Source organism: Hippocampus bargibanti, linkage group LG05 (genome assembly GCF_051943395.1).
Source record: "Hippocampus bargibanti isolate YZ-2025 linkage group LG05, ASM5194339v1, whole genome shotgun sequence".
Lineage (NCBI taxonomy): Eukaryota > Metazoa > Chordata > Actinopteri > Syngnathiformes > Syngnathidae > Hippocampus > Hippocampus bargibanti.
Window position 1 is genome coordinate 19,565,959 of NC_142738.1, and position 27,066 is coordinate 19,593,024.

Consider the following 27,066-nt stretch of genomic DNA (forward strand, 5'->3'; position numbering starts at 1 on the left):
CACTGGACATCGGCATTGCACTTTTTTGTGCCTGTAATGGACATCTCTGGACATCAGAATTGCACTTTTTTGTGCCTGTAATGGACAGCATCTTCACAGCCTTGCTTTGTTCAACGGAAAGGGCGGTGCTGTTGGACAGTCTGCGGCTGGATGGATGCTTGAGGAGCCCGCGACGAGAAGAAAGGAGCGTCAGCGCAGAGTACCTATGCGTATGTGGAACTGCCGTGGCTTGCAATTGAAGCGGATTTACATGGGACAGGAGATATGAGACAATCTCTTTATTTCAATGGATGCTACAGCTTCATGTTTGCTTTCAACATTTAGCGTGTAGTAGACGTAGCACATTCCACCATGACGTCCCTGATCCCCTGGTGAAAAGGACGCTTTGTTCCCCTCTTTCATCTAGAACTGCTTCATGTAATAAAGAGAGTACAGCAAATGCTTAAGAATGAATGACTCTGTGTCTTTGTGTTGTCATATCATTAGGTTTTTTTTTTTGTTCTTATGACTTCAAGATGGCACCGCGAGAGTCACAACAGGTGCAGAGTCCCATGGTTAGCAGCAATGTTTTTCAAATTAAATTTTAAATGGTTCCCTGACTTTCACAGTTTAAAATTGATATTTTATGGGTTAAGATGAGTGTCAGCAGTAATAATGAGAACCCAAATAAAGTCAAGGACAAATTGCACTCTATAAAGTGCAACAAAAAAAACACATTTTTTTTCAATACATTCAGAATAATTACTCACATTCAGTACATTATGTAAATGAATACGGGTGCTAATATTAGAGAGATTTTAAATGTAGACCGATATAATCCAATATGTTTTGTGCTTGAATGATGCTGTGGTGTATTCTTAAGGGGGGCAGAGACATTCATCATGCAAAGAATGAAGACTAACTGTGTTCAGAGCATTATTACTGGTAATCTTATTATTATTAGTCATTGTAGTTGTACTGAATACATTGAGTCAATATCCTTGTATTTCTACTAATAGTTTTGGTGATATTTTTGTGTTGCAAAACACGTGCCTCGACAAAGGTTATAAAAACACTGATCTAACTCTAATCAATTAAAGAGCAATGTATTAAATATAAATATATCTTATCCAGTGTAGCAAATTCAAGCAAATTGTAATATCTATTTGAAAAAGGGAGAGTGAATTTTCACCTGAGTCTGACGCAACATCTGGAGAGCCAAAACTGCAACAAGGCGGCATAATAATGAGGCTGGCTTGGTCGTGATGGGCTGCTGCAGTGCATTTGATGCTATGAGTCATGGACACAAATTCAGAATCACTGAAGAAAGTAGGAGGAAGGGAATACAGGTTTATGTCATATTGATAGCCATGCCACAGTGACACCAATATTTTTTAATCAAGTATGAATTCAGTAAACTTGAATAACCTTTCCCTAACCAGGCATTGATTTGACCAAGCAACAACTAACATAAAACAACCCACTCCTACCTTTTCTCATGTTTCAGATTGCGTGACCCCCGCCTCATGTACAGACCCTCAGCTCAGCCAGTGCGCTTTAACGCAAGGCCAGCAATGATTGTTTTTTTTTTTTCAAACGGTATCTGCGACGAAAACTAAGCCTTGGGGAATGCCCACAATGACGACTTCTTTTCTCAGGGGGAACCGGAGACCAAAAAGAGCTCAATGATCAGCTCTGGCATAAACTACTACAGAGAAATAGAAGATCAGAGAACAAGGCTGAACTTCCACATAATTATAGTATGTCACAGTGGAGGAAGCGACAGAGTTGCATACCGTCATCCTCTTCCACCTTGCCTCAGGGAACCTTTAACGGGCAATCATCTCCCTTTTTCGGAATACCAGCAGCCAACTTGAGAGGTGACTCTCAGAAAAAAGGGATGTGGTGCCTTCTACGATGAAATGTTTGTCATGGTATGTTATTGACCTTTGTAATCGTTGCAACATGATCACCAGCAACAAGACTGGACAGGTGAACATAAAATGGCAGGTATTCTCAAAGACCAAAGCGCCACACAAATCCACTGAATGCTTCAGGATTATCGCATTAGCTTAGAGCCACAGCTCGAGAATATGATCGACTTGAGGGAAGCTTGTTGTTCTGAGCGATGGACAAAGACAGTGACACAAGGAGGGAAAGACAGAAAAGAACAGGCAGATCAGCTTTCAGTGCTCTTTGTCTCACTACACTACAAGACCGGGCCTCTCTCTTTTCTATCTCCTTCAGAGCCAGGAGACAGAGGCCAGCCTTCCGTGACTGCATGAGACCAAAGCAGTTCCTGTATGTATGGGGAGAACCCAGCCAGGTTCCTGTGCATATTGCACTAACACATGACCTCCACTTGAGATGGTGTGATTATAAAGATATGTATGCATAAGATAAGTATGCATATATGCATAAGATAAGTATGTGCATATATACATAAGATAAGTATGCAGTGGACATGGTGAAGCTGAAAATGCCACTGAACAGATATTTTCACTTATTTTCAAATTACAAGAGTTCACATAGTGATGATGAACTGATGCCGGCCAGCTACTCTGGTACTGTACCCGAACAATAAAGCTCAAGAGGAGGCATTGATTATACTGACGTAACATAGCAAAGTGATTTAACCTCTAAAAATATGCTTGTTAAGATATTGGTAGTACATTTAATGTATTCGTGGAGTTTTTTGCCTGTCTGAGTGTGATATGTATTCTGTCTTTTACTCTTGTTATGACCCTCTCCATTTGATAGATAAAACACAAAGGGTGAGAGTATATTGTCGGCGATACAACAAGTCCAAGCATCTACCTGTTTACATGGCACAGAGTGATCCATTCACTTTAAGATGCGCAATAAACATATATTTCAGTGTTAAGATAGTGCTCACTTAATAGTTGGAGACCCAACTGCCTTTATATATTTTGTGTTTTACAACAGTACTAAACAGTATTTATAATTTAATGAATGAGAGCTGTTGAGGAAGCCAGAATAAAAAGTAAGGTCCTTTGTCAAAACAATTTCACATTACTTTAGATAGATAGCCATGAAACTGACAAGAGTACATATCGAGACTCTGATTTGTATTAGTTTATTTAATTACAGAATTAACCCTGTGCGACACAGTGCATGGCTGGTTGGGACATCTCTCCCACAGTGTAGAGCTCATGGGTTTGATTCCTTTGGCTTAATGTGTGGAGTTTGCCTGTTCTTCCCGTGCCTGTGTGGGTTTCTCTGGGTATTGTGCTCTTATTTCTTCCCACATTCCATAAACATGCTTAGTAGATTAATTGATCACTCTAAATTATCCTTAGGTGTTATTTGGAGTGTAATTTTAGTTTTACTTTTTGAATTTGTTTTCATTAACTACAGTAACCTTTGCTCTGACTAATTTGAGCTTTAGACAAAAATGACTAGGAGACTAGCTTATACTGCTGGACAACATTTCATCTTGCAAGTTGTCATGATCTGGTTGGCGACCAACGGGGGGCGCTGTCGGCCCCGCCTGCACCTGCACAGGTGCTGGTCGTCCCGATCAGATTGGCGACCAGCGGGTAGCGACGTCAGCCCTGCCGGCAGCCTCGCAGGTGCTGGTCGTTATAATCAATAACACTTAAAAGGACACCTGGCACGATCATCCGGTGCCGATTCATTGTTTGTTTGCTGCTTGGTTGCAGCATGCATCGTGTACGTGTTTGTTTAACCTTGGCAAGCTTTTACTTTTGGTCTTCTTTTGCTACTTTGTATTTTTTCCATTCAGATCATTTTGATGTTTTACATTTTGTTCCTGCTGACTTTATTTGAATACAATTTGTCAAACAACCTCCTGCTCCCTCCTGCCTGCTTTTTGGGATCCGAACCCGCCATCACCACCTCGCAAACCGTGACAGAATGAATCGGCCTACCATCGGATCCCGCAGGTACATCGGACCCGTCTCATTTCCACCCTGTGCCTGGCAATGCTACGTCCACGTTAGCGCAAGCCTCGTCGAGTTTGAATTGCGTCACTCGACGAGCCGCAACGTCCACGTAAACGTCCGGCCGAGACCTCCTTCCAGGTGGCCGTCCAGGGTGAAACTGGGTGACTGGCATTGCACGCCCACGTCCAGCCACGCTGTCGTCGTGCATGACGAATTGAGTCTCATCCACGACGAGCCGTGCAACGTCCGCGTCAACGTCAGTCCGAGACCCCACTCACCGCTGGATCCCGGAGCGGCTCTGGACTGGTCTCGTTCCCCCGGAGCCGGGCAGTTCACGCCCAGGTCGGCGTCCGGCCGAGACCTGGTCCCATACGGCCGTACGGGGTGCCATTCTGCGCCTGGCAGTTCGACGTCCACGCAGAGCCATGCGCCGTCGCGTGAACGTGCGAGAGGGATCGCACTCACGCCCACGACGATCCGTGCCGCGTCTTCGTCCACCCCAGGCCGAGTCCCGTTCCCATCAGGCCGCCGCCCGTCGTATGCTGGAGAGGCAGCGGTTGCCCTCTCCACCGACCGTTCCCTGGCGAGTGGACCTTTTGGGAGACTGTTGGGACTTCTGGAAGCAGCCCCTTGAAGGGGGGGTACTGTCATGATCTGGTTGGCGACCAACGGGGGGCGCTGTCGGCCCCGCCTGCACCTGCACAGGTGCTGGTCGTCCCGATCAGATTGGCGACCAGCGGGTAGCGACGTCAGCCCTGCCGGCAGCCTCGCAGGTGCTGGTCGTTATAATCAATAACACTTAAAAGGACACCTGGCACAATCATCCGGTGCCGATTCATTGTTTGTTTGCTGCTTGGTTGCAGCATGCATCGTGTACGTGTTTGTTTAACCTTGGCAAGCTTTTACTTTTGGTCTTCTTTTGCTACTTTGTATTTTTTCCATTCAGATCATTTTGATGTTTTACATTTTGTTCCTGCTGACTTTATTTGAATACAATTTGTCAAACAACCTCCTGCTCCCTCCTGCCTGCTTTTTGGGATCCGAACCCGCCATCACCACCTCGCAAACCGTGACACAAGTACAGTACCTGTAATTGGAACCAAATAATATATCTAGGTAGCAATAAAACACAGAAGACTGTATGCATTTCTGGGTTAGGTAAAAGAGAGGAGGGGAATTTGTCCAACTGAGGACTAAACCAAAGGTCGGGGGATTCGGTGACCAAAAGGGTCAAGTAGTTCTGGACAAAGAGATTGCAAAAGAAAGTCAGTGAGAGAGGGAGGCAGCAGGAAAGACAGAAGCAAATGCAAGGTTACTTTTAGAAAGGGCAGTTAACTTAATTACTTTAGACTTGATTACTTTATCAATAATCAGTTTGTAATGTTTGTTCATTGATAGTTTACCTGCATTACTACTAAATGTGCAGTTATGATTCAATTAAGTGGCAACCAATCGATTAACAAATTAAGTGATACTTATTCTGAAAATCAACACATCCTTTCAATGGTGACCCTTGTGAGCATAATGGAGTGAAGACTTGTTCTTTCAAATTGTCCAAATCCGAAAATTTTCAGCCACTCAATAGTTAACATTCCAGTAAAGCATATTTATGAATTCAAATAAACATATTTTACTTTGTTGAAGAATGATCAACCTATTTGCCCATATTTGAATGCCGTTTTTGAATACTGGGATGGAAATGAACACTTTTTAAAATCAAATTCGACAAAATAATTCAATAGATAAATCAATGATTGAATTTAAAATGTATCTTTGAATTATTGAATTTAAAATTTATCTGAATTTAACAACTATCTTAGCTCCGTTGGTTGGTAACACAGAATATCACGTAGAGAACACCACAGGGTTTGTAGAGAGGATCAAAGACCTTATATTGGAACCTGAGAAAACTTTGGCATCTTACGATGTGACTTCTCTCTTTACATCTGTCCTAACCCCAGCAGCAGTCTCAGTGGTGAGGACGAGACTGCTGGCGGACGTTTCTCTGCATGAAAGAACCAAACTTAAACCGGACCACATCTGCCAATTATTGGAAATCTGCCTTAATACTACGTATTCTCAATTTAGGGAGACGTTTTACAAACAAATTCATGGTTGTGCCATGGGCTCACCAGTTTCGCCCATAGTGGCTAATCTGTACATGGAAGAGATGGAGAAACAGGCCCTCACATCTTTCCCGGGGACAAAACCTTGACACTGGTTTAGATATGTGGACGATACTTTTGTCATAATTAAAAAACAAGAAATTCAATCCTTCACAGATCACCTCAACTCGGTAGACATCAACATTAAATTTACTCGTGAGGACATCAAAGAGAACCAACTAGCCTTCTTGGATTGTAAAGTCATTATAAAAGAGGACAGAGCGCTAAAAACAGAAGTCTTTAGGAAGGCTCCGCACACTGATCAATACTTACTTTTTGATTCTAACTACCCTTTAAAACACAAACTATGAGTTATTAGAACCCTCCAGCATAGGGCTAAACTAATACCAACAAGCATTGAAGGTAGAGAAAAGGAGTCAAAACATATCAGGAGAGCACTCACTAACTGTGGGTACCCACTTAGCAGTTTTTTTGACGACGATACTAGTGCAGCGTGTTCTACCGGAAACAAATTCCTTGTGTGTTCTACATACTTGGCAATAAAGATAATTCTGATTCTGAAATTCTCAAAAAAAGACTTTATCAACATCGCAGGGATAATACTAGTGGGCCTCAATCGGCAGTACATTTGCACCTAAAAGCTAGCAACCACTCATTTGATGACAATGAGGTTAAAATCTTAGCGAAAGAAAATAGATGGTTTGAAAGAGGAGTAAAAGAAGCGATTCTCATAAAACAACTAAATCCTTTATTAAACCGGTCTGGTGGGGTGAGGTTCAATTTGGATCGTTCATACAATAGCCTGCTTAGGCAACACAGGTTAGGCAACATTCGTAATGCTGATGAGGTGATACAGGAGGGAGTGGGGCAAACAGGCCAGTCGTTATTCATGAATTTAGGAACAATCAGTGGGGCCACAGGGAGTGGTCTTCTGCTCCCCCAACCTGAGAGTAGGGACCTATCATAGCTGTGTCCGGCGCCGCCATGTCTGGACATTAAGGATAGATAAATAGGGCCGATACGACCAGTAAGACTTTAGTTCGCTGACGAAGCCTCTTGGATAGGAGGCGATACTTCCGACACCTTCAAAAAAAGTACAGATGACGGCTGAAGAAACCATCTCATCAATTATTGAAGTAATCAGTAGTTGCAGCCCCATTCATTTTATTGATTATTTTCATCTATTGCATCATGGATATCATATTTGACTTGCGGGCCAATGGCAGTCAAATGGTTGTTACTCATGGAAACAGCTGAGGATGAAGAGAGATGAAAAATGGAAAATCTTCAAAAATCTACATTTTACACAAGTCCCCACTCGAGCTTGTGATTCCCGCCAATTAATAAATTACAATTAAAATAATTTCTCTGCCACAAACATGTATCAACATTTTAGTGGCTCGTCGTGGGGAAAAAAAGGTTGGAATTGACCGAATTAGACAAGGTAGAGAAACTCCAGAATAAGTCAAAGGTTCATTATGCATGAGCGTGAGCAACTGCAGCAGTGGAACAAGGCTGACACATCCAAATTCAAAAGCTTTTTTTCTCTTTATTTGACTCAGAGTATGACATTGTTATGTGTCCGTGACTGGAAGCTACAGCTGGATGACATATGAATGTATTTTATGTACATTCATTTGAATTTTTGTTGTTGTGAACAATTAAAAAATAATTAAGTTGAGTCTTTTTTCCCATTTGCTGTACCGTATTTTTCGCCCATGTGGGCTTTAGTAGTTTCTGCTCTCCCAGTTTTATCAGCAACATGGCTCTGGCTAAAAAGAGCGAAACATTTGTTTCCATAATTTAAGTTCCAATAATTTGGAAAATGGATGGAGTAAGGCCGTTGGCTAACTGGTCCAGAATTATCGCGTCTTCCACGCGGCCAAATTTGCAGAGGCTTGCCCAGCACTACAGGTCGGCAAACGAATATTATGCCAGTTTGCTCAGGTGCTGGCGATAGTGCATCCACTACATTGTAAACTCTGAGGAGCTGCGAAATGTCTGGGTTGTGTAGTTACACAATCTTAATACATCTGCATCTGTCTTCGCTGCCTGAGGGAAGTCCTGCATTTCAGCCCAAGTATTGGTTCAAGCCAAAGGTTTTGCACTTTAATTCTAAGAGGTAAAACATTGTGTTGACTGATTGAAAAAATACAAACTATGCTTGTTTTGAGTGCTGTGTCATTATAACTGATTGATTTGCTGAAAAAGTAGAGTGGGTGTAAACAAAAGCATATATATTATTTACATTTTTTTGTGTGAACATGACTGAGATTTTGTTTTTCTGTTATCGCGCCCAGCCCAACTGGAAGCATGTAAAAACGAGTAATTAGGGTAGGAGGCGCAGCAGCAACCCAAGCCTTATGTGTGCCACTTTCATCCTGCCTCCATCATGGGCCCTTTATTTTGTCTTCAATTTTTTGAGAAAGCTCAGCAAAGAGGTTACCCTTTCATTGAACAAATAAGTAAACGGGTAACCTCCTTGACCAAAACAGCAATAACTCAATGATGCCAGATGGATTACACAATCACTTGAGGTTCGATTATTTTCTTATTTGTGCATTGTATAAAACAAATCCCTGCCAGTGTAGCAGTCTTCCAACCAGGGTGGTCTTTGGTTATTGATTATGAAAGAAGCTGACACAAAACAGACTTCACTCAGGGCATAAGGTCACGGTGGAAGAAAAGGAAAACAGGGAGGCGGGCAGGTGGCAACATAAGTCAGAAGATGAATGAATTAAATGTGCACGAGTTAAAGGATAGATGGGAGTTCGATGATGACAGAGTCCACAAGGAGCAATTGACGGGGAATGACAATGATATTTCTGTCAATTGCATTAAAGTCAACCATATACAACTGAGAATCTGGAAAGTGATATGTCTTGATCAGATGAGGAGGCGTTGCAGTACACTTCATTAATATTGTGAACATTTCAGACTCAATTTTGAGTGAAGTCAGTCAGTCAATACCCAGCGTGTTACAGTACAAATAACAGAGTACCGAGTAAATACGAGAATAAATGGATTTCCCAACAACCTGTCGATACAAAGGGCAACTGTGGCCAAGTGGTCATCACTGCCATCTCGGTTCAAGACCAATCAGCCTTAATAATAATAATGCATTTAATTTCAAGCCCCTTTCAAAACACCCAAGGACACTTTACAATAAAAACAATAAAACAAAGCACATAACAATAAAACCATAAGTAAAATGATACATAATAAAATAGCAGAATGAATTAGACATTGAAAGCAATTTTAAACAAATGGGTTTTGAGGTGGGACTTGAAAATAGGGAGGGAGTCAATATTACGGATGTTGGGTGGAAGTGAATTCCAGAGTTTGGGAGCAGAGCGGCTGAAAGCTCTGCATCCCATCGTGGTGAGACGGGCAGAGGGCACATAGAGGTGAAGGGAGGATGAGGATCTGAGGGACCGAGAGGGAACAGAGATTTGAAGCAGGTCAGAAAGATAGGGAGGGGCAAGGTTATGGATGGCTTTGAATGTAAACAGAAGTATTTTGAATTTGATTTGATGTTTAACAGGTAGCCAGTGAAGTTGCTGGAGGACAGGGGTGATGTGATGAAAGGAGGGTGTTCTCGTGATGATCCAGGCTGAAGAATTTTGGATGAGTTGGAGTTTATGGAGAAATTTCTGATTGATACCAAAGAGAAGTGAGTTACAATAATCGATGCGGGAGGTGACGAGACTGTGGATAAGGATAGCAGCGGAGTGAGGGGTGAGCGAGGGACGGGGACGGTTAATATTACTCCTGGAGGCTTCAGTTGCACCCCTGCTCTACTGTGTTCCACAAGCAGTGTGTGTGTTTGGTGTGCACCTCTGTGATTGGTCAAACACAGAGGTCAATTGTCATGTGTGTGTGTGTGTACATAACAAATAAAGATGATTCTGATATGCCGAATGCAGTGGTTCTTAACCTGGGTCAGATTAAACCTCAGGGGTTCGGTGAATCGCTCTCAGGGTTTCGATGCATCCTAGATGGACAATTATAGACTGCCTGTTGGACTACTGCAAACCTATGACACAAAAACTACAAAAACTACTGCAAAAAATGTTAATGGTGTGAATATGAACTTGGGAAACAGGAGGCAGCCAAAAACGCTGCTTGTGGCACATTTCTGCAGGCTGGCAGTACACATAAGACATCTTACAAGTGGCACATGAATCCGCTGAACACAGATGCAGATTAAAATAAATCAGTGCTTGTGACCTCTGCCTTCACTTATTCTCACACTGACCTCATACCGCCTCATCCCCTTCCCCCAATCCCATTCCCACTAATCCACTCCTATGAGGTGGCAGGCAGCAACATGGCCTGATGGTCAAATTGTGTCTGACTGCCTTCCTTCTGCTTGGAGTCCGAAAGACATTCAAATGAATTAAACTTGGATTGGATTTGCCTTTATTAGTCTCACAGTGGAGAAATTTACATTTCACAGCAGCAAAGTGATGAAAGGAATGAAAGTAGAAAAAATAAATACATGAGCTGCTGGAAAGGCAGCAACCCTCGCGGCGCAGTCTTGAAGTCAACAGAACAAAAAAACTAAATAAACAATATGACAACACAAAGACAACATGACAAAACAAAGAAACAGAGAGTCATTCATTCTTCAGGACTTGCTGTACCCTCTTTGTGATGACATGAAGCAGTTCTAGATGAAAGAGGAGAGGATATAGGCGTCTTTCCACCAGTGGATCAGGGACATCATGGTGGAACGTGCACGTCGACTACAAGCTGAACTTGTCCACGAAGTCTAAAAAAAAATCTTGAAATCCTCCCAAGACCTTTACTTTTGTGTTAATTGTTCTGATCATTTTAATTCCTCTGTTCACTTACTGAACTTAATCCAATTCTATTATCACAGTAATACTTTCTATTAGCTAATGGCGAGCCGCACTGAATCACATCATGCTCATTACCACACACATCAAGGATCCCACTCTATGGTCTGACACATCGTAGGAGAGAGACTGAGAGGCAACTATGATAAAATACAACAATACATATAAACTGATTTGAAAAGGCCAGTGCATATCCTGTACCTCTCAGATTCAAAAACATTCATTCACAAGTGCAACCTATTTCGCGTCACATTAGAGTGGGTTTAACTGAGAATGCATTTGTCATGCTTCAAAAAATAAACACCGCATTGGTGGATTGCGCCTGTTCAAATTGATTAGCTCAGTAAAATAGAAGCAACATCCATCGCTGCACTGATTGGAGCGTCTTTGAAACTTCAACGGGCACATTGGATGAATACACAGACACTGTAACATCATACATCAGTTTCTGTGAGGACATGTGTGTACCAACAAAGTCCTTCCGCTCATTCAACAACAACAAGCCATGGTTCACTCCCAAACTCAGGCAGCTTAGGAAAGAGAAAGAATCCGCATTTAAAAGCGGCGATCGAGCAGTTTACAAACTCGCCCGAAACAGGCTGACGAAGGAAATTAACATCGCAAAGAAACGTTATGCGGAGAGGCTTAACAAACAGTTCTCCGCTAACGACTCTGCATCGGTGTGGAATGGCCTGAAAGCAATAACAAATTATCGTTTACCTTCCCCCCAAGCAGTGTACAACAATGGTATGGCTGATGAGTTAAATACATGAGTTAAATGGACACCCCCATTTCCCCGGTCTGTCCACCATTACCAGAAACTACCGTATCTCCGCCCTCTGCCCTACAGATCCACGAACTGGACGTTAGACGGCTCTTCAAGCAGCAGAAGATCAAGAAAGCTGCAGGACCTGACAGAGTGTCCCCCTTCTGCCTGAGAGTCTGCGCTGACCAGCTGGCTCCGGTCTTCACACAAATCTTCAACAGATCCCTGGAGCAGTGTGAAGTCCCATCCTGCTTCAAACAGTCTACTATCGTCCCAGTTCCAAAGAAACCAGCACCCTCGGGATTGAACGACTATAGACCTGTCGCTCTGACGTCTGTGGTCATGAAGTCCTTTGAACGCCTCGTGCTGAACCACCTAAAGAACATCACCGGACCTCTGCTAGATCCTCTTCAGTTTGCCTACCGGGCAAACAGGTCTGTGGAGGATGCAGTCAACATCGGACTGAACCACATCCTCGACCACCTTGACAACACAGGAACCTACGCAAGGATCCTGTTTGTGGACTACAGCTCTGCGTTCAATACCATCATCTCAGAACTCCTCATCCCCAAACTTCTCCAGCTTGGTGTGTCCCCCACGATCTGCCAGTGAACCCTCAGCTTCCTGACAGGACGGACACAACAGGTCAGACTGGGAAATATATCATCCACAACACGAACCACGAGCACTGGAGCCCCGCAGGGATGCGTCCTCTCTCCATTGCTCTTCTCTCTCTACACGAACGACTGCACCTCAACGTACCCAGCTGTCAAATTCATAAAGTTCGCAGACGACACCACGGTCATCGGTCTCATCAAAGACGGCGACGAGTCTGCGTACCGACAACAAGTGGAGCAGCTGGAGCTCTGGTGCAGCCGTCACAACCTGGAGCTGAACACGCTCAAGACAGTTGAGATGATCGTGGACTTCAGGAAACATCCATCACCACAGCTACCCCTCACACTATCCAACCGCCTGGTGTCAACCATTGAGCCCTTCAAGTTCCTGGGAATCACAGTCTCCCAGGACATGAGATGGGAGGTCAACATCAACTCTATCCTGAAAAAGGCCCAACAGAGAATGTACTTCCTGAGGCTGCTAAAGAAGCATGGCCTGCCACAGGAGGTGCTGCAACATTTCTACACGGCTGTCATCGAATCTATCCTGTGTTCTTCCATCACCGTTTGGTTCGGGGCCGCCACAAAAATGGACAAAATCCGACTTCAACGGACAGTTAGGACGGCGGAAAAAATCATTGGCACCGCCCTACCCACTCTCGAGGACTTGCACACTGCAAGAATCCAAACTAGGGCGCGGAAAATCCTACTGGACCCTCCGCACCCTGCCCACCACCTTTTCCAGCTACTCCCCTCAGGCAGGCGCTACCGATCCATGCGCACCAAATCCAGCAGACATTTAAACAGCTTCTTCCCCCAAGCCATTAACTCTTTGAACTCTTTGAACTCTTTCAACAGTAGCCAAAATGGAACTGTATAGTGCCACTTAGCAGTTTTTTTTGACGACGATACTAGTGCAGCGTGTTCTACCGGAAACAAATTCCTTGTGTGTTCTACATACTTGGCAATAAAGATGATTCTGATTCTGATCCACTTTCTCATCTAAGTGGTCCATTAACATGCAATGCATGTTTTGGGTATGTGGGAGGAAACCGAAGTACCCAGAGAAAAACCACACAAGCATCGGGAGAATATGCTAACACCACACAAGAAAGCCAAAGCCAGAATCGAACCCTGCAACTCCGCACTGTGAGGCTGACGGGCTAACCAATTGGGCACTGGGCAGCCATCATTTCATGATTTTTCTATAAATTAATAGTCTTGCAAATGCAAGCATGATTCGTGATGGTGGGCTTACATTCATAGTGATGTTGCACAACCACTGTGTTAGCTATTGAAAGCACTGTTTTCCCCTTTTTGGTGGGGGCGAAGGGGGAGGGTTGCGGCAATGTCCGAGTGGCCTTTGTGGCTTTGCTGAAAAGCACAGCAGGAAAAGTGGGGCTTCGGTTTTGTTCAGCAGCATTTTTTAAAGCCGCAAAAAGGATGTGTGGCCACAAATGTGGCCGTCAAAAATATTATTTAACCACTAGTGCACACAGAAACAATACGCCTAATGGCACACCACAAACTGAAGATGCACTGACAACAACACTGTTAAAGACACTGTGATGATTAAAAAACAGATGGTACAGTGTGAATTCGGTGTTTGTGATGTTCTGAAAAAAGGCCTTTGAGGTGTGAAGATTCCATTAGTCCACCTACTTCTAAACACTATCAACACTTCTTGGAGACTGTTAGGTTAGAGTGCAGCAGTAATCCACCGTTGGCCTATGTGTCTGCACCATTCTCAGCCATTTAAATTTAAAGTAACGTGACCCTGAAGTTTTCCAAGAATGAATTATGCTTGACATGATAGATGCGTAGGTTATTAGCGGGGTATATACTTGAGAAACAAAAAAGGCAACTACAACTGTATTATAATGACAATTATAAAGAATTCTAAATTCTTCAACTTAAAGTAAATAACTGCATTTACACAGCAGTGTATAACTGCATACAAATGATTCAATTTCATTTGTTAACCCCAAATGTTTTCTAAGTTTGGTATAAAATAATTTGCTGCCCTATCGGCCTTTTTCAAAATTTGACTTTGTTGATTTTATACACTTGCATGCAAACACAAGTACGGTTGCAGATATATTGGCTCTGATTTCAACAATGATGAAAACAGGTCAAAGAGGGCAGCCCTCATGATGGTGTGGGGGTGTGCCCCTGTCAGAAGCTCAAGGGGAGTTGCCATAAGGCCATGACCTTAAGACAATGAACATCTGACATCAAATCTGCATTTGGAAGAATAATACGAGCTGCTTTTGCTCATTGAACCCATGGCTCCACACATAATGTCACTGTACCAGTGATAAATTAAAATCAACAACAAAACGATGATACATTGTGGAAACATTATCGAGATCTGTGGTTTTTAACCTGGGTTTGATCGAACCCCAGGGATTCGGTGAATCAGTCTTGTTCTACATCATAATTAAAGGCATTCCATCCGAAAAATGGTTTTCTCAAGGAGGCTTTCAAATGTTGGATCATAATGAAGGTTCTGACTGATGAATGTGTCAATCTTTGAACAAATCTGGATCAATAACCATATTCTCAGGAGCTCCCTTTGGCGATTGATAAAAAGAGTTCAACTGTTTTCTATCGAACAACAGCCATTCTGAGCAGCAGTGTGATGTTGCATGACAGATGGGAAGTTTCTCATCAACATTTCCAGTGCAGCATTCCTTATGACTATGTATCATGCCTTGTTACAGCCATTAGTCATTATCGGGGTAAAAAGGAGAAGGCGGACATTAACATTTCTTGCGAATGAGCGTCATTTGGCCAGGCACATGCAAATCTTTCAAGACTTTAAGCGGCACGACTCTCTTTAGCCCCCACAAGCTTCCCTTCTCAACTGATCAATAGAGGGAAGCAAGTAGTACTGTAGGACCGCTGTACTTGAATATAGGTCAGAATTTGCATGGGGTCATGCACGACCCTATCATACACTTTCAGATCTGTGCTCAACAAACATTAAAGAAATAATTCCAGATATGTGTTTGTTTTTTCCTCTGGACCTTGTTTTTTTCTCCTTTCTGAAAGAACCAAAATATACATGGATGATGTCACGGGAGACCGACGTGAGGATCACAGGATTCATATCTGAATCTGTGCTTTGACAGTAATTACAGAAGAATTACCTCCCTCCAAAAGGAGTGTCAAGCACATGATTTAAAAAAGAGACATACTTTGACGATTTTATGACAGTTATGTGCATGTATTAGAGTGCCTGTCCAGTTAATGGGGGTTTATGATTGTTTAGTTTGACCCTGGAACATACTGTATTTCTATGTCCACCGTTCCCTGTTGTATACATTGTTCTGAATTATAGTACTGACAAATAGGTGAATGCCCAGTGACCAGACAGGATTGTAACATTGTGGCATGCAACGAGGCAGGCGAGCTCAGATCAACAGCTACTTGGCCGAAAGCCGAATCCCCATTGCTACCCTGGAACAGCCTGGCGCGTCTTTCCTGTGTTAGTCTATTTGTATTTGACAATAAGTCATCTATGAAACGCGCCCTTGCAAATATGATCATAACATGCTATGTTATAGGTACAGTATATAGATTTGGGATTTGTGCAACAGGAATTTAAAAAAAAGCACCAACTTCAAGTTCCCCGAGCAGTACATCTACTGGATCTTTATACGGGTGTGCTTTTCCTCGATAAATAATGCTGGTGCGACTTAAATTGACTTTTTGGGGCTTAACTGTGGAAACAATAGTGCACATAAAAGGTTGGTTAAGAAAAAAAAGTGGACAATTATAGCATTGTGTATATATCCTGGGCTAATGTAGCTCACTCGATTTAAAATATTAAAAGTGACCCACATCTTCTCGTAACACGGCGATTAGTAGGAGCCGTGTGTCTGAATACGGTCATGCTAGAGATCATACATTCCAAACTTTTTCAATCACCAGCTAACGCCTGACTGGTGAACTCGCTCGTCTGTACTTTTTCCCACTTTCCCGTTATCAGCGCGTTCTAAACCAAGAGTCCAGCTGCCTCTCACCTTTCACTTGATTCTCGTAGTCCGTGATGATTTCTTTATCTTTTTTAAACCTCGGCGAAGACATTTTATGTCCACTTGCTGGTAAACTAATGTGTTCTAAAGTGATTGTCAAGAAGTGGAAGGGTAACAAAGGCCGAGTTGTCCAGTTGCTTAGTTCTTCATTGATAATATCCCTTCTGAGCGGGTCGGCGATGCACAATCCGATTCCGACCGAGATCCTCACAGCTCCCACGGTAGCCTCGTGCTACCGCGGCATGAAAGAATACAAACACGTAAATTCTCCTGGGCACCGTGGCAGAGCATCATCTGCAATTTGCACCGCGTCGAAAAGTAGTGCCCCAAAGGCACACCGGGGTGGAGGTGCTCAAAAGTCGACTTGAATTGGACCGGTTTGAGTGGTTCGGAGTAGGGAAACACGCAAACACCTCCCCCTCGTCGCTTTCCCTGGAAAGTCTCTCCCTCTTCTAACTCCCGATAGCCTTGAGTCAGACAAGTCGGCAGGCCGACTGCAGCACACACGGCAGGCAGCTAGGCAGGGAAGAGGGAGGGACCTTTCACACATACACACGCGCGCGCGCCCGCACACGCACTCACACAAGTACGTACATAAAATTCAATACAGTTGAATAGTTCCATTTAACGTACTGTCACACTCATATCATGTATTGAAATTTACTATTTTCCATATAAAACACCGCATTTACAAAAATTGTGATACGCATCCATCAAAAAAATACACAAGGCAATACCAATCAGACAATTGCATAACATAACTTGAGGTAAATAGAAACACGTGTTCATCAAAAAATACAGTATGCTGCATTTGGGATTTTTTTCAACATTTACGTGTACTGTATTCAGACGCAAATTATTAAGTGCTATTATAAATTGGACCTGAGCGCCACCTGCCGGAGAAAATATTTCATTTTACATCAACAGGAAAACGCCAACATCATTCCCATTTTTAGTGATGCACAGATGGATTAAAAACAAGTTTATTTAAGTGCACCGTAAAAAATAACCATGCATCATAGCAAAAAGTAATACATACTGTAAAACTAATTGAACATTCAACAACTTTGCTGCTGTGAAATGTGAATTTTTCCACTGCGAAAACGAATGAAGGCAAATCCAATCCAATAAAGCTGACTTTGACTTTGAATATCCAACGCTCCACTTCATACACACACAACACAAAATAGACTTTATGCACCAATTTGAAATAAGGCGTTTAAGTACATTACAGTTGTTCTGCTGTTATCGTCGCATTTTCCATCCCTAAGAAAAATCTGCTGAATTAAATTTGAACAAACAAAATTTAGTTGAAATGTATGGACTGCAGTGCAAATACTTCATAATCTCTCTAAATTCTACATAACTGGACATTCAATCACTGACAATATTCAAATATATTAACAATAACTCTTCATGATGGCTCTCACAACTTCACAACATAAATACATATCATTCAGATAAAATGTGCATACATTAACTGAACATTATCACCAGATTCACTGCACAAGAAGGTAACCACATAGCTCCACTTTCCACAAAATAGATGAAATCAGTCACTTGGGTTACTTTTCAAGCAACACGCATGCACGCACGCACACACACACACACACACACACACACAGAAATAAACACAATCAGCCACTTTTGAAAAAGTTTTCCTCGATGACCTCCGTGAACCTCTCCTTCATTTGCTGACGGAAAGTGGCGTACCACTCCAGCAATCTCCTCCTCCTGTCCACCTTCTGCTCATGGCTCATCCCTTTCTCCTTCTCCAGAATAGCAGGAAGTTCCTGCCAATCTGTAATAAAGATGAAGGGTGCTCCTGCTGATTTAAGGAGGCGCAGAGGCGAGCTCGGCCCGGCCGCACACCTCCCTGGCGTCAATGCATCCTCCACCACAGGCACTGACCCATAAGAGCAGGCCTCATATATGCGGTAGCATTCTGTGTTGACACCAACGGGGCAGAGAGTGACCTCACTTTGGGCCAAGGCAGTTTGGTAGTGCTTTAGACTGTCTGCTGTTTCCTGCGGGAGCCATCTCCAGGTTCAGGGGAAAGAGAGATGGTAAATGAATAATCTGTATGTTAGTCAGATTGTAATTGGGAAATATCATTTTAAATTTTTTATTTAAAAGCAGTTTTCAATGAAAGGGCGCAAGTCCTGATGCGTCTCGCGATTCCTTCTGTGCTCTGTGTTCTTACACTTGGAAATGCTCAACATACCGTATACAAGGGATAAAGCATGACGCACACCTGCACATGCGACTGGAATTACTTAAAAAAAAGCTCCCAGTGTATACAAATATGTTTTCTGAGTGATAGTGTTATATATGTACTCAATAAACAATATGAATTTAAATAATATTAGAGGATGAGAAAAATTCTGAGGATTATGGAGTGCAGGTCCAACACAAATGCAAAAAAAAAGTTTGTAAATGTATTTGGGTATCAATTTGGAGGTTTAAAACAACAGAATTTAATTAATTGTATATGGTAATTAGAGATGGAGAATCCCAAAACTCTCTCCTAGGTGCCACCGCTCCAAGTTGTCTCTAATCTTATGCGCCAGCTCTTTTTACTACAGTAATACGTTAAATGCAGAGGTGCCGTACAAAAGACCAAATCTATGACAGAAAAAAAAAACTTGATGTTTTGGAACATTTTGACATGCCGTAAAATAAGGGCTTACTTCTCCCTGGCAGTGGTGATGCAATCTTTCTGCAGTTCAGATTGTTTCAGAACTTGCATGAGTGTTTCCCTTGAAGAATTCTTGTAAACAGTACCGAAGAAGTTGCAAAGGTATGGCCTGTTAGAGGTGATCATCTCAGTATTGGGCTTGACCATGGGAAACTGCCTGTATCTGAATAAGACACATAATAAATAAAATACAGTGAATTTAACTTCATTGGAAATATATATACAAGTAGCATGATGTACAGCATAGATAGTTTGGTTACAATGTTTGGTGAACACTTTTAAGTACGTAAATGGCCAGAATCGGAAGGAGGAAAGGTTTTTAAGATGTTATTGTTTTTATTTGGTTTAAATTTACAATAGTTAGAAAAGAGCAGCAATACCAATCTCAGCTCTGTTTTTATCTCTAGGTTTGAGGAGGTTTTCACCAGAAACACAACCTTCTTGCCACATTTTGAAAACATTTGAATTCGATTAATTGAAGACTAAGTTCATTGATATGAATGTGAGTGTGACAGCTTGTTTGTCTATACAGTGGGACCTTGGCTTACGCACTTAATTGGTTCCCAGACAGTGTGTAAGGTGAAAAGTGTGTATCCCAAAAATTAATTTCCAATCGGAAACCATTAAAATGAGAATAATCAGTTCCCAGGTCTCCATAAAATATAATTTTCAACTAAATAAGCCTTAAAACTACAAACAATATACCTTATTCTACATATAATAAATGTGCTATTGTATTGTAATGAAAGAAATACACTGCACTGTATGATAAAGTCGTTTTATTTACCTTAGTGATGGTCGTGGATGGCTTGATGGAATGGGGTAGGAGGTCGGAGGGAATTGCTGTTTGGAAGGAGTCACATTCCATAAGGACTGTAATTAAGGAAATAAACTGTACTATATAATAAAGTCGTTTTATTTACCTTTGTGATGGTCGTTGATGGCTGGATGGAATGGGGTGGGAGGGAGGGGGGGAGCAGGTGGTGGGGGGGGGGGTGTTACTGTATGGACTGTTGGTAACTCAACCTCCAGTGTGGCTTCTCTTCTTTGCTTCTTCTGAGACTCTTAGTTTTTGCTGACTAAAAACCTCTTAATTTACACATGTTGCTTTCTGACTTGTAAGGTTTTACGAAACTGAGGCACCACATTATCATTCATTATGTTGATGATTCTCATAGCCAGTCTTTTCTGAATGGAACTGTTCAATAAAAGCCTGCACATCCACTTAGCCAACATTGTCTTGACGCTCTCACTTGATGCTGCAGCCATCTCCTCCATCCGTTGCTAGCTTTAAAATAATCAATAAACGGTGAACTTCCAGGTTCCAGGCCGTGTGAATTTGCCGTGCTTTCTCGGATATAATTGCTTTATTCACGCTATCGCCGGCTAGCTGCTTTTCATTAATCCAAATTAACAGAAGTGTTTCAACCTCTTCTATTACCCGAGACCGTTGCTTTGCCAACACGGAAACCCCTTTAGCAACACACGCACCTTTAATAGCTTCTTTGTTCCGAAGGACGGTAGCAATGGTGGACTTAACACTGGGCCGGTGAGTCAGACAAACGCACACCTCGTTCGTGTTTCTCAATGATCTCGTTCTTCACCTCGACTATAATTTTGTTTTATGTCTTCTTCGGCTGAACACGAGCCTGTGGTGGGGTCTTTTTTGGACCCATAACAGCAAAAGTATCCGTGATAAATCCTTGAAGATGAACGACGAGTTCACTCAGAGAAAGGGGGGTGGAAAGGTAGGCCGGCTGTGGCGCTGTTCGGTCGTGTAGTTTGGTGTTCTTCCGCCGAAAATTACTCCGGCAGACGTGGTGGGGCGGCGCTCCATGTGTATCCCGAAAAGTAGTGCGTATGCCAAGGTTTAATTTTCATAAATTTAATGTTCGTAAACCGAATAGTTCGTAAGGCAAGGCATTTGTAAACCGAGGTCCCACTGTATGTGCACAGGTGTGCTTGGCCTCAAAGTACCAAGGTCAGTGGGAGAGAGACACTTTCACCCATAACCCAAATAAGAATGATAGCAAACTTGAATGGAACGTTCACCTGGTAAACTTTGAACAACCAATGTGTTCTATGATTACTTAATTGTTGTGTGCTGCATACTACGTTATATTGTTAATGTGTGAATGCATGTGTTTTATTCAACTTGCAGATAAAATTGACCAAATAGAAAAGGAATTAAAGAAAAACTTACGTGGCAACGCCAAGAGGCCACTGGAAGACATCTCGATCATTGACCCAAGGGCTGTCATACACCAAAAAGAGGATATCCACAAAGCCACCATGTCTCCTTAGGTATGGCCCAATCCAGTCATTGTTGCAGTGTTCTTCACCCAGCAGGACCACAGCTACGTGAGCCACAGTGTGTGACTGAACCAAAGCTCGGACGTGCTCCAACCAACGCGTGGAATATGTCACCTTCTGCTGCTCACGACCATTCAAAACAAGAACGAGACTGTTCATATCTAAGGGGACATGACCTTGGATGACAGCAGGCCCTGTGTAGAAACTACAGATGGAGGAGGAAATTGATTAATGGTATGGGTCTTCTTCATAAGTTATTATCTGTTCATAACACTCTAAAGTCTCATCAGTGAGTTGTTACCTGAAATCAATTTTATTTGACTGGAGCTCGCCCTCTCTCCATTGTGCTATCTTGTCAGTTGGGTTGAGGGGTCCCTCCAATATATGTTCCCAAAGATAAAGGCCTGGTGGGAAAATGCTTTAATGGTAATATAAACAACAATAATAAAAATAAGAAGACGACGATGAGAAGTGGGAAAGAGAATATAATAGGTCGTAGCAAAATACAGAAACACGGCGGTTAGCACTGGTGTTTCCGGACAAACTGAAAGAAATTATGTCCAACGAGTCTCACCTATGGCCGCTTTACCCCATATTTGGACCTTGTATCTTTTGGGTTTGTTCTTATCAATTCGTGCCAAATGTTGCTTGAATGCCTCTCTTTTTTTGTTCAGTGCCGAGTTGTACTCCACTTGTTCATCCTCCCACGGATTCCACTCATCCCCAATGAAAGGAGCAGCCCCGCCAGCTCGAACACCCCCTGCAAACAAAACAGACATGTCGGCCCAGCAGTTTAGTTAATCCAACCAAACATATAACTGCAACGTAACTGTATAAATGCATTTTCTAAAGGCCTTTGTATTTTAGAAATGTATTTTGTGGGTGAAGATACCAGAGGGTCCAGCTTCTTTCTTCTCTATCCTGTGAACCCGAGATATGACTTTAGGGCTGAAGAAAACGTTGTATGCAGCATATAACGAAAATGCTACATAAGCAAAAATTATTACAAGAAACAACTTTCTCTTTGGAAATTTCATTGTTCCTTGTTTCTATTATCGCTTATGTCACCATTTTGCATCCGACGTCCATTTTTTTCGGGGGGTGAGAGGACCCTTGTTTATATCACAAAGACAATTGCCTTTAAGATGTGCCTGTTTAAAATGTACATTTATTTAAACATCCGTATGAAGCGACATCTATTAATACCAGATTTCCATCGAATGTAAGTTATACATTTGTATATTTTGTTCTGACAAAAATATGTACATTCTATAACAAAAGAAATGACAGGCATTAATAAAAGGACCGGGTCTTACTTCGAGGCGGAACCTTTCATTTACAGAAGAAGGAAAGAGTTTCCGTCGTGTCGGAATTCAGAGACACACATAGGGTTTGTTCACGCAAGGTCGTGTCCCCCAGATACGGGGTAAGATATTCGTTTATCGAGCGAAAATGATTACATTTGCTGGTCGTTTTGGGGCTCTTCCCCCATTGTTGCGGGGAACAACGCAAGTCATCAAATGTGGGGTGATACCTGGAGCTAAGGAGTTGCTCCCTGCCACTGGTAAGACATGTTCACGGGGCCTTTGGCTAACAAAACTACAGAAAAATGTCAGCGACCGGCCATCTGTGTGAATATTATAATCACTAAGTTGGCTTGTAATAATTCTAGTTGTAACTTGCTAATATGTCGTCTGGTTGTTAGACAAAAATCATGGATCGTTCGTCGTAGGACACGTTTTACACGTTCCCCGTACTGCAGACACGGCCAAATAATGTTTGAGCGTGGCTTGGTTAAATGGAGATCTTCGAACGGGAAAGCCAAAGCAGCACACACTTAAAGGACAACCGACGTCACTTTTGTGTTTTTTAACTGACACCAGAAAAACGTTTTATAGCATCTAAAATACCCAAAACTCGCAGTATGATATTTTTAGTCAAAGGCAAAACACCAATAAAAATGACTTAAAGTGTCCAAAATCTGCAAAAAAAATAGCTGCGAATTGGGCGTTTTCAGAAAGTCCCGCCCCCATTGTGTGACGTCACGCCAAGACGTCTTGCATTGCTTGTGAATCGATGAGGTTTCTTCAGCCGTCATCTGTACAAATTTGAAGGTTTCAGAGGTCTCCATAAAATATAATAGTCAAATGAAAAACACCAATAAAAATGACTTCAAAATGAATCCGGAAATGGCCAGTTTCAGAAGGTCCCGCCCCCTTGTTCGTGACGTCACGCCAAGATGTCTTGTTTTGCCGAGAATCAAAACAATGGCTTCAGATTCGGAGAAGATGCTTTCTTGTTACTCATCCAGTTATGAAGAGGATTCAAATAGTTCTGAAGAGGAAAGCATAAATGTTTGCAATTGATTAAAGGAGTCCTCCCATTTCAATTTGAGCCGTCAATGACAGCAATGTAGCTCCCACAAAATGCAGAAGATGGCGCCCAAGCTTCGTTGGAAATGGGCTGATTTGTCTGCTGGGAATTTGTCTCAACTTGTATCAAACAGGGGCGTTCCAAACGTGACGTCACATGGGCATCGTCATCAACTCAAAAACAAGACTTCATGAATATTCAGCGCGAGTCTTAAAACGTAAACTATAGCTATATGTGGTGGAATCTTATTAAAATACACTCAGTCGAAGTCATTTGAAGTGATTTTACAAATTATGGACATAACTTGTCCGGAGGCGTCGGTTGTCCTTTAATGCTTTAGGTTTAGTATTTCCGGCCCAAACACTCCCTCCAAATACTCCTAGCCCGGCCCTTCTGTCAAATTTTAGAACCCATTGTGGCCCGCGAGTCAAAAAGTTTGCCCACCCCTGGTTTAGCCCTATGCTGGAGGGTTCTGATAACTCCTAATTTGTGTTGTAAAGGGTGGTTAGAGTCAAAAATCTTAGCAAAAGAACATAGATGGTTTGAAAGGGGGGTAAAAGAAGCGATTCTTATAAAACAACAAAATCCTTCATTAAACCGGTCTGGTGGGGTGAGGTTCAATTTGGATCGTTCATACAATAGCCTGCTTATGCAAAACAGGTTAGGCAACATTCGTAATGCTGATGAGGTGATACCGGTGGGAGTGGGGGAAATGGGCCAGTATTAGTCAGGAATGTAGGAACAATCAGTGGGCCACAGGGAGTGGTCCTCTGCTCCCCCCAACCTGAGAGTAGGGACCTATCATAGCTGTGTCCGGCGCCGCCATGTCTGGACATTAGGGATATATAAACAAGGCCGATACGACCAGTCAGACTTTAGTTCGCTGACGAAGCCTCTTGGATAGGAGGCAAAACGTCCGAAACCTTCAAATTTGTACAGATGACGGCTGAAGAAACCTTCTCATCGATGGACCACTCCTGTACGACTGAGAGCTTACACAGACGTATTGCTTGTGAATCAAAACAATGGCTTCAGATTCGGAGAATATGCTTTCTTGTTACACATCCAGTTATGAATATGCTTTCTTGTTACACATCCAGTTATGAATATGATTCAAATAGCTCTGAAGAGCAAAGCATACATGTTTGCAATCGATTAAAGAATGTATTTGGGCCATTTTGAGGCAACATTGGGGGAAAATCTCTCAAAAAAAATGAGGCACAAAATGGCGACATCCTGTGGCCACCTCCGTTTCCACAGGCTGATAAATTCTTAAATGGCGCTTGGACGCCCTCTGGCGGCTTTTGGGTGCAACACGAGGTCCCCAGACCAAACAACGACAGCAAAATACATTGACGTGTGGAAGGACAATGCGTCCTTTTCACGGTCAGCAGGCGGTCCTTTTCTGACGTCACGTGAGGACTCGTCACCAACTCAAAAACAAGACTTCCTGAATGTTCAGTGCGAGTCTTAAAACGTAAAATATAGCTATATGCGGTGGAATCTTATTAAAATACGCTCAGTAGAAGTCATTTGAAGTGATTTTACAAATTATGGACACAACTTGTCCGGGGACGTCGGTTGTCCTTTAAGGACGAGCATAAAACAGGGTGGTGGGCAATTGTTCTGAATAACAAAACTACAAAGCACGACCTCGATACGCCTGCCGTATTGACACAATATGGACACACTGTCATAATTGAGTCGTGTGTGTGTGTGTGTGTGTGTGTGTGTGTGTGTGTGTGTGTGTGTGTGTGTGTGTGTGTGTGTGTGTGTGTGTGTGTGTGTGTGTGTGCGTGTGTGCGTGTGTGTGTGTGTGTGTGCGTGCGTGCGTGCGTGCGTGCGTGCGTGTGTGTGTGTGTGTGTGTGTGTGTGTGTGTGTGTGTGTGTGTGTGTGCGCGCGCGCGTGTGTGTGTTTTCTCCAAAGACAGGATTCTGCATTAATGAAGTAGAAAACCCAAACGACAATAAGTTTTAAGAAAATGAATTGTGCCTTAAATGTCATAATTTCAATAATCCTGCACTATTTACTGGCATTTTTATCCAATAAAGCATATTTTTCATATGGCAACATAAGGAGGCTCAATGTGTTTTCTCATTAACTATAATGACCTTTTTTAAAGTTATTTTTATTGTTCCTCTCTTGGATGCCAATGCACATTTTAGATTGTCATATTGGCGGATCAAACCGCTAAAAATGGAGGACACTGATTTGCTGTGCGACCCCTTGAAGGCAAAAGCCGAAAGGAAAAGAAGATATTGGTCAAATTGACAAACTATAGAATTAACGATAATGAAACATAAAAATGGCACTACTGATCTGAAATTTATCAATAAACCGCAACCTGTGACATCTCTGACAACCATCCATGTGAATTTCATATTTTAATACTAGAGTATACTCATTCAATTAATGGTAATGATTTGTTGCACTATGTGAAAACAAATATCAATGGAATTAGTTTCCTTTCATTGGATGAAAGATTCTGCACCATATTCAATATTTATTCATCTGCCTTTCAATAACTGATATTTGAGTGTGCATGACCATTTTATTTCATGATTTTAGCTCCTGGAGGAATCCGGCTCGCCCATACAGACATCAAAATCCCCGACTTCACAGATTACCGCCGCCCTGAAGTCATCGACCCAAACAAGTCCTCTCAGTACAGCAGTGATGCGAGGAGGGCCTTCTCCTACTTGTTAACAGGGGCAACCACCGTAGTTGGCGTCTATGCAGCCAAAACAGTGGTTACCCAGTTTGTCTCCTCCATGAGTGCCTCAGCCGATGTCCTGGCGTTGTCCAAGATTGAGATCAAGCTGAATGAGATTCCGGAGGGCAAAAACATGACGTTCAAGTGGCGTGGGAAACCCCTGTTTGTCCGCCATCGCACCGAGAAGGAAATTGCTGCAGAGGAGGCTGTGAATCTCACCGAGCTCCGTGATCCCCAACATGACAAGGATAGAGTGCTCAACCCCAGGTGGGTTATCGTCCTTGGTGTGTGCACCCACCTGGGATGTGTGCCGATTGCTAACGCGGGTGACTTCGGCGGCTACTACTGTCCTTGCCACGGATCCCACTACGATGCTTCAGGAAGAATTAGAAAAGGGCCGGCACCTCTTAACCTGGAGGTTCCCTACTATGAGTTCCCAGATGATGACACCGTTGTGGTGGGATAAATATGAGGGCGCTCTTACCAATCTATCCCCTACTGTAGTATATGTTCAAATTATGGCTCTATGTATCAGGTGGAGGTGAAAATCATCTATTTAATTGTCAATAAAAACCTGTTTCCTACAGTATTGTTGCTGGGTTTGCATTTCATTTTCATTGTTGAACACTGTTTTCTCACTGCTTTAAGTTTG

General features: G+C 42.6%; 3 protein-coding genes across 6 annotated transcripts in view; 1 reads left to right on the top strand and 2 right to left on the bottom strand.

Moving 5' to 3' along the window:
- srgap1a (SLIT-ROBO Rho GTPase activating protein 1a) overlaps positions 1-16,805 on the bottom strand; it is an 81,593-nt gene extending 64,788 nt beyond the window's left edge. For all 4 annotated transcript variants that reach the window (XM_088997177.1, XM_088997176.1, XM_088997175.1 and 1 more), the window contains exon 1: positions 16,305-16,805. In XM_088997177.1, coding sequence (XP_088853303.1) covers positions 16,305-16,368 — 64 coding nt within the window. In that variant the 5' untranslated portion in view covers positions 16,369-16,805. The remainder of the gene's footprint in view (positions 1-16,304) is intronic.
- Positions 16,806-16,975: 170 nt separating this feature from the next.
- On the bottom strand, positions 16,976-22,425 carry rxylt1 (ribitol xylosyltransferase 1). Its single transcript, XM_088996176.1, has 6 exons — positions 22,220-22,425; positions 21,902-22,087; positions 21,629-21,731; positions 21,218-21,532; positions 19,007-19,177; positions 16,976-18,356 (listed from the first exon to the last, which is right to left on the bottom strand). Exons 1-6 carry the CDS (start codon positions 22,362-22,364, stop codon positions 17,954-17,956), a joined length of 1,323 nt encoding a protein of 440 aa, XP_088852302.1. The 5' UTR covers positions 22,365-22,425; the 3' UTR covers positions 16,976-17,953.
- A 258-nt stretch (positions 22,426-22,683) lies between these two features.
- On the top strand, positions 22,684-27,000 carry uqcrfs1 (ubiquinol-cytochrome c reductase, Rieske iron-sulfur polypeptide 1). Its single transcript, XM_088997184.1, has 2 exons — positions 22,684-22,891; positions 26,270-27,000. The coding sequence occupies exons 1-2, from the start codon at positions 22,780-22,782 to the stop codon at positions 26,878-26,880; spliced, it is 723 nt and encodes a 240-aa protein (XP_088853310.1). The 5' UTR covers positions 22,684-22,779; the 3' UTR covers positions 26,881-27,000.
- The last annotated feature ends 66 nt before the right edge of the window (positions 27,001-27,066 follow it).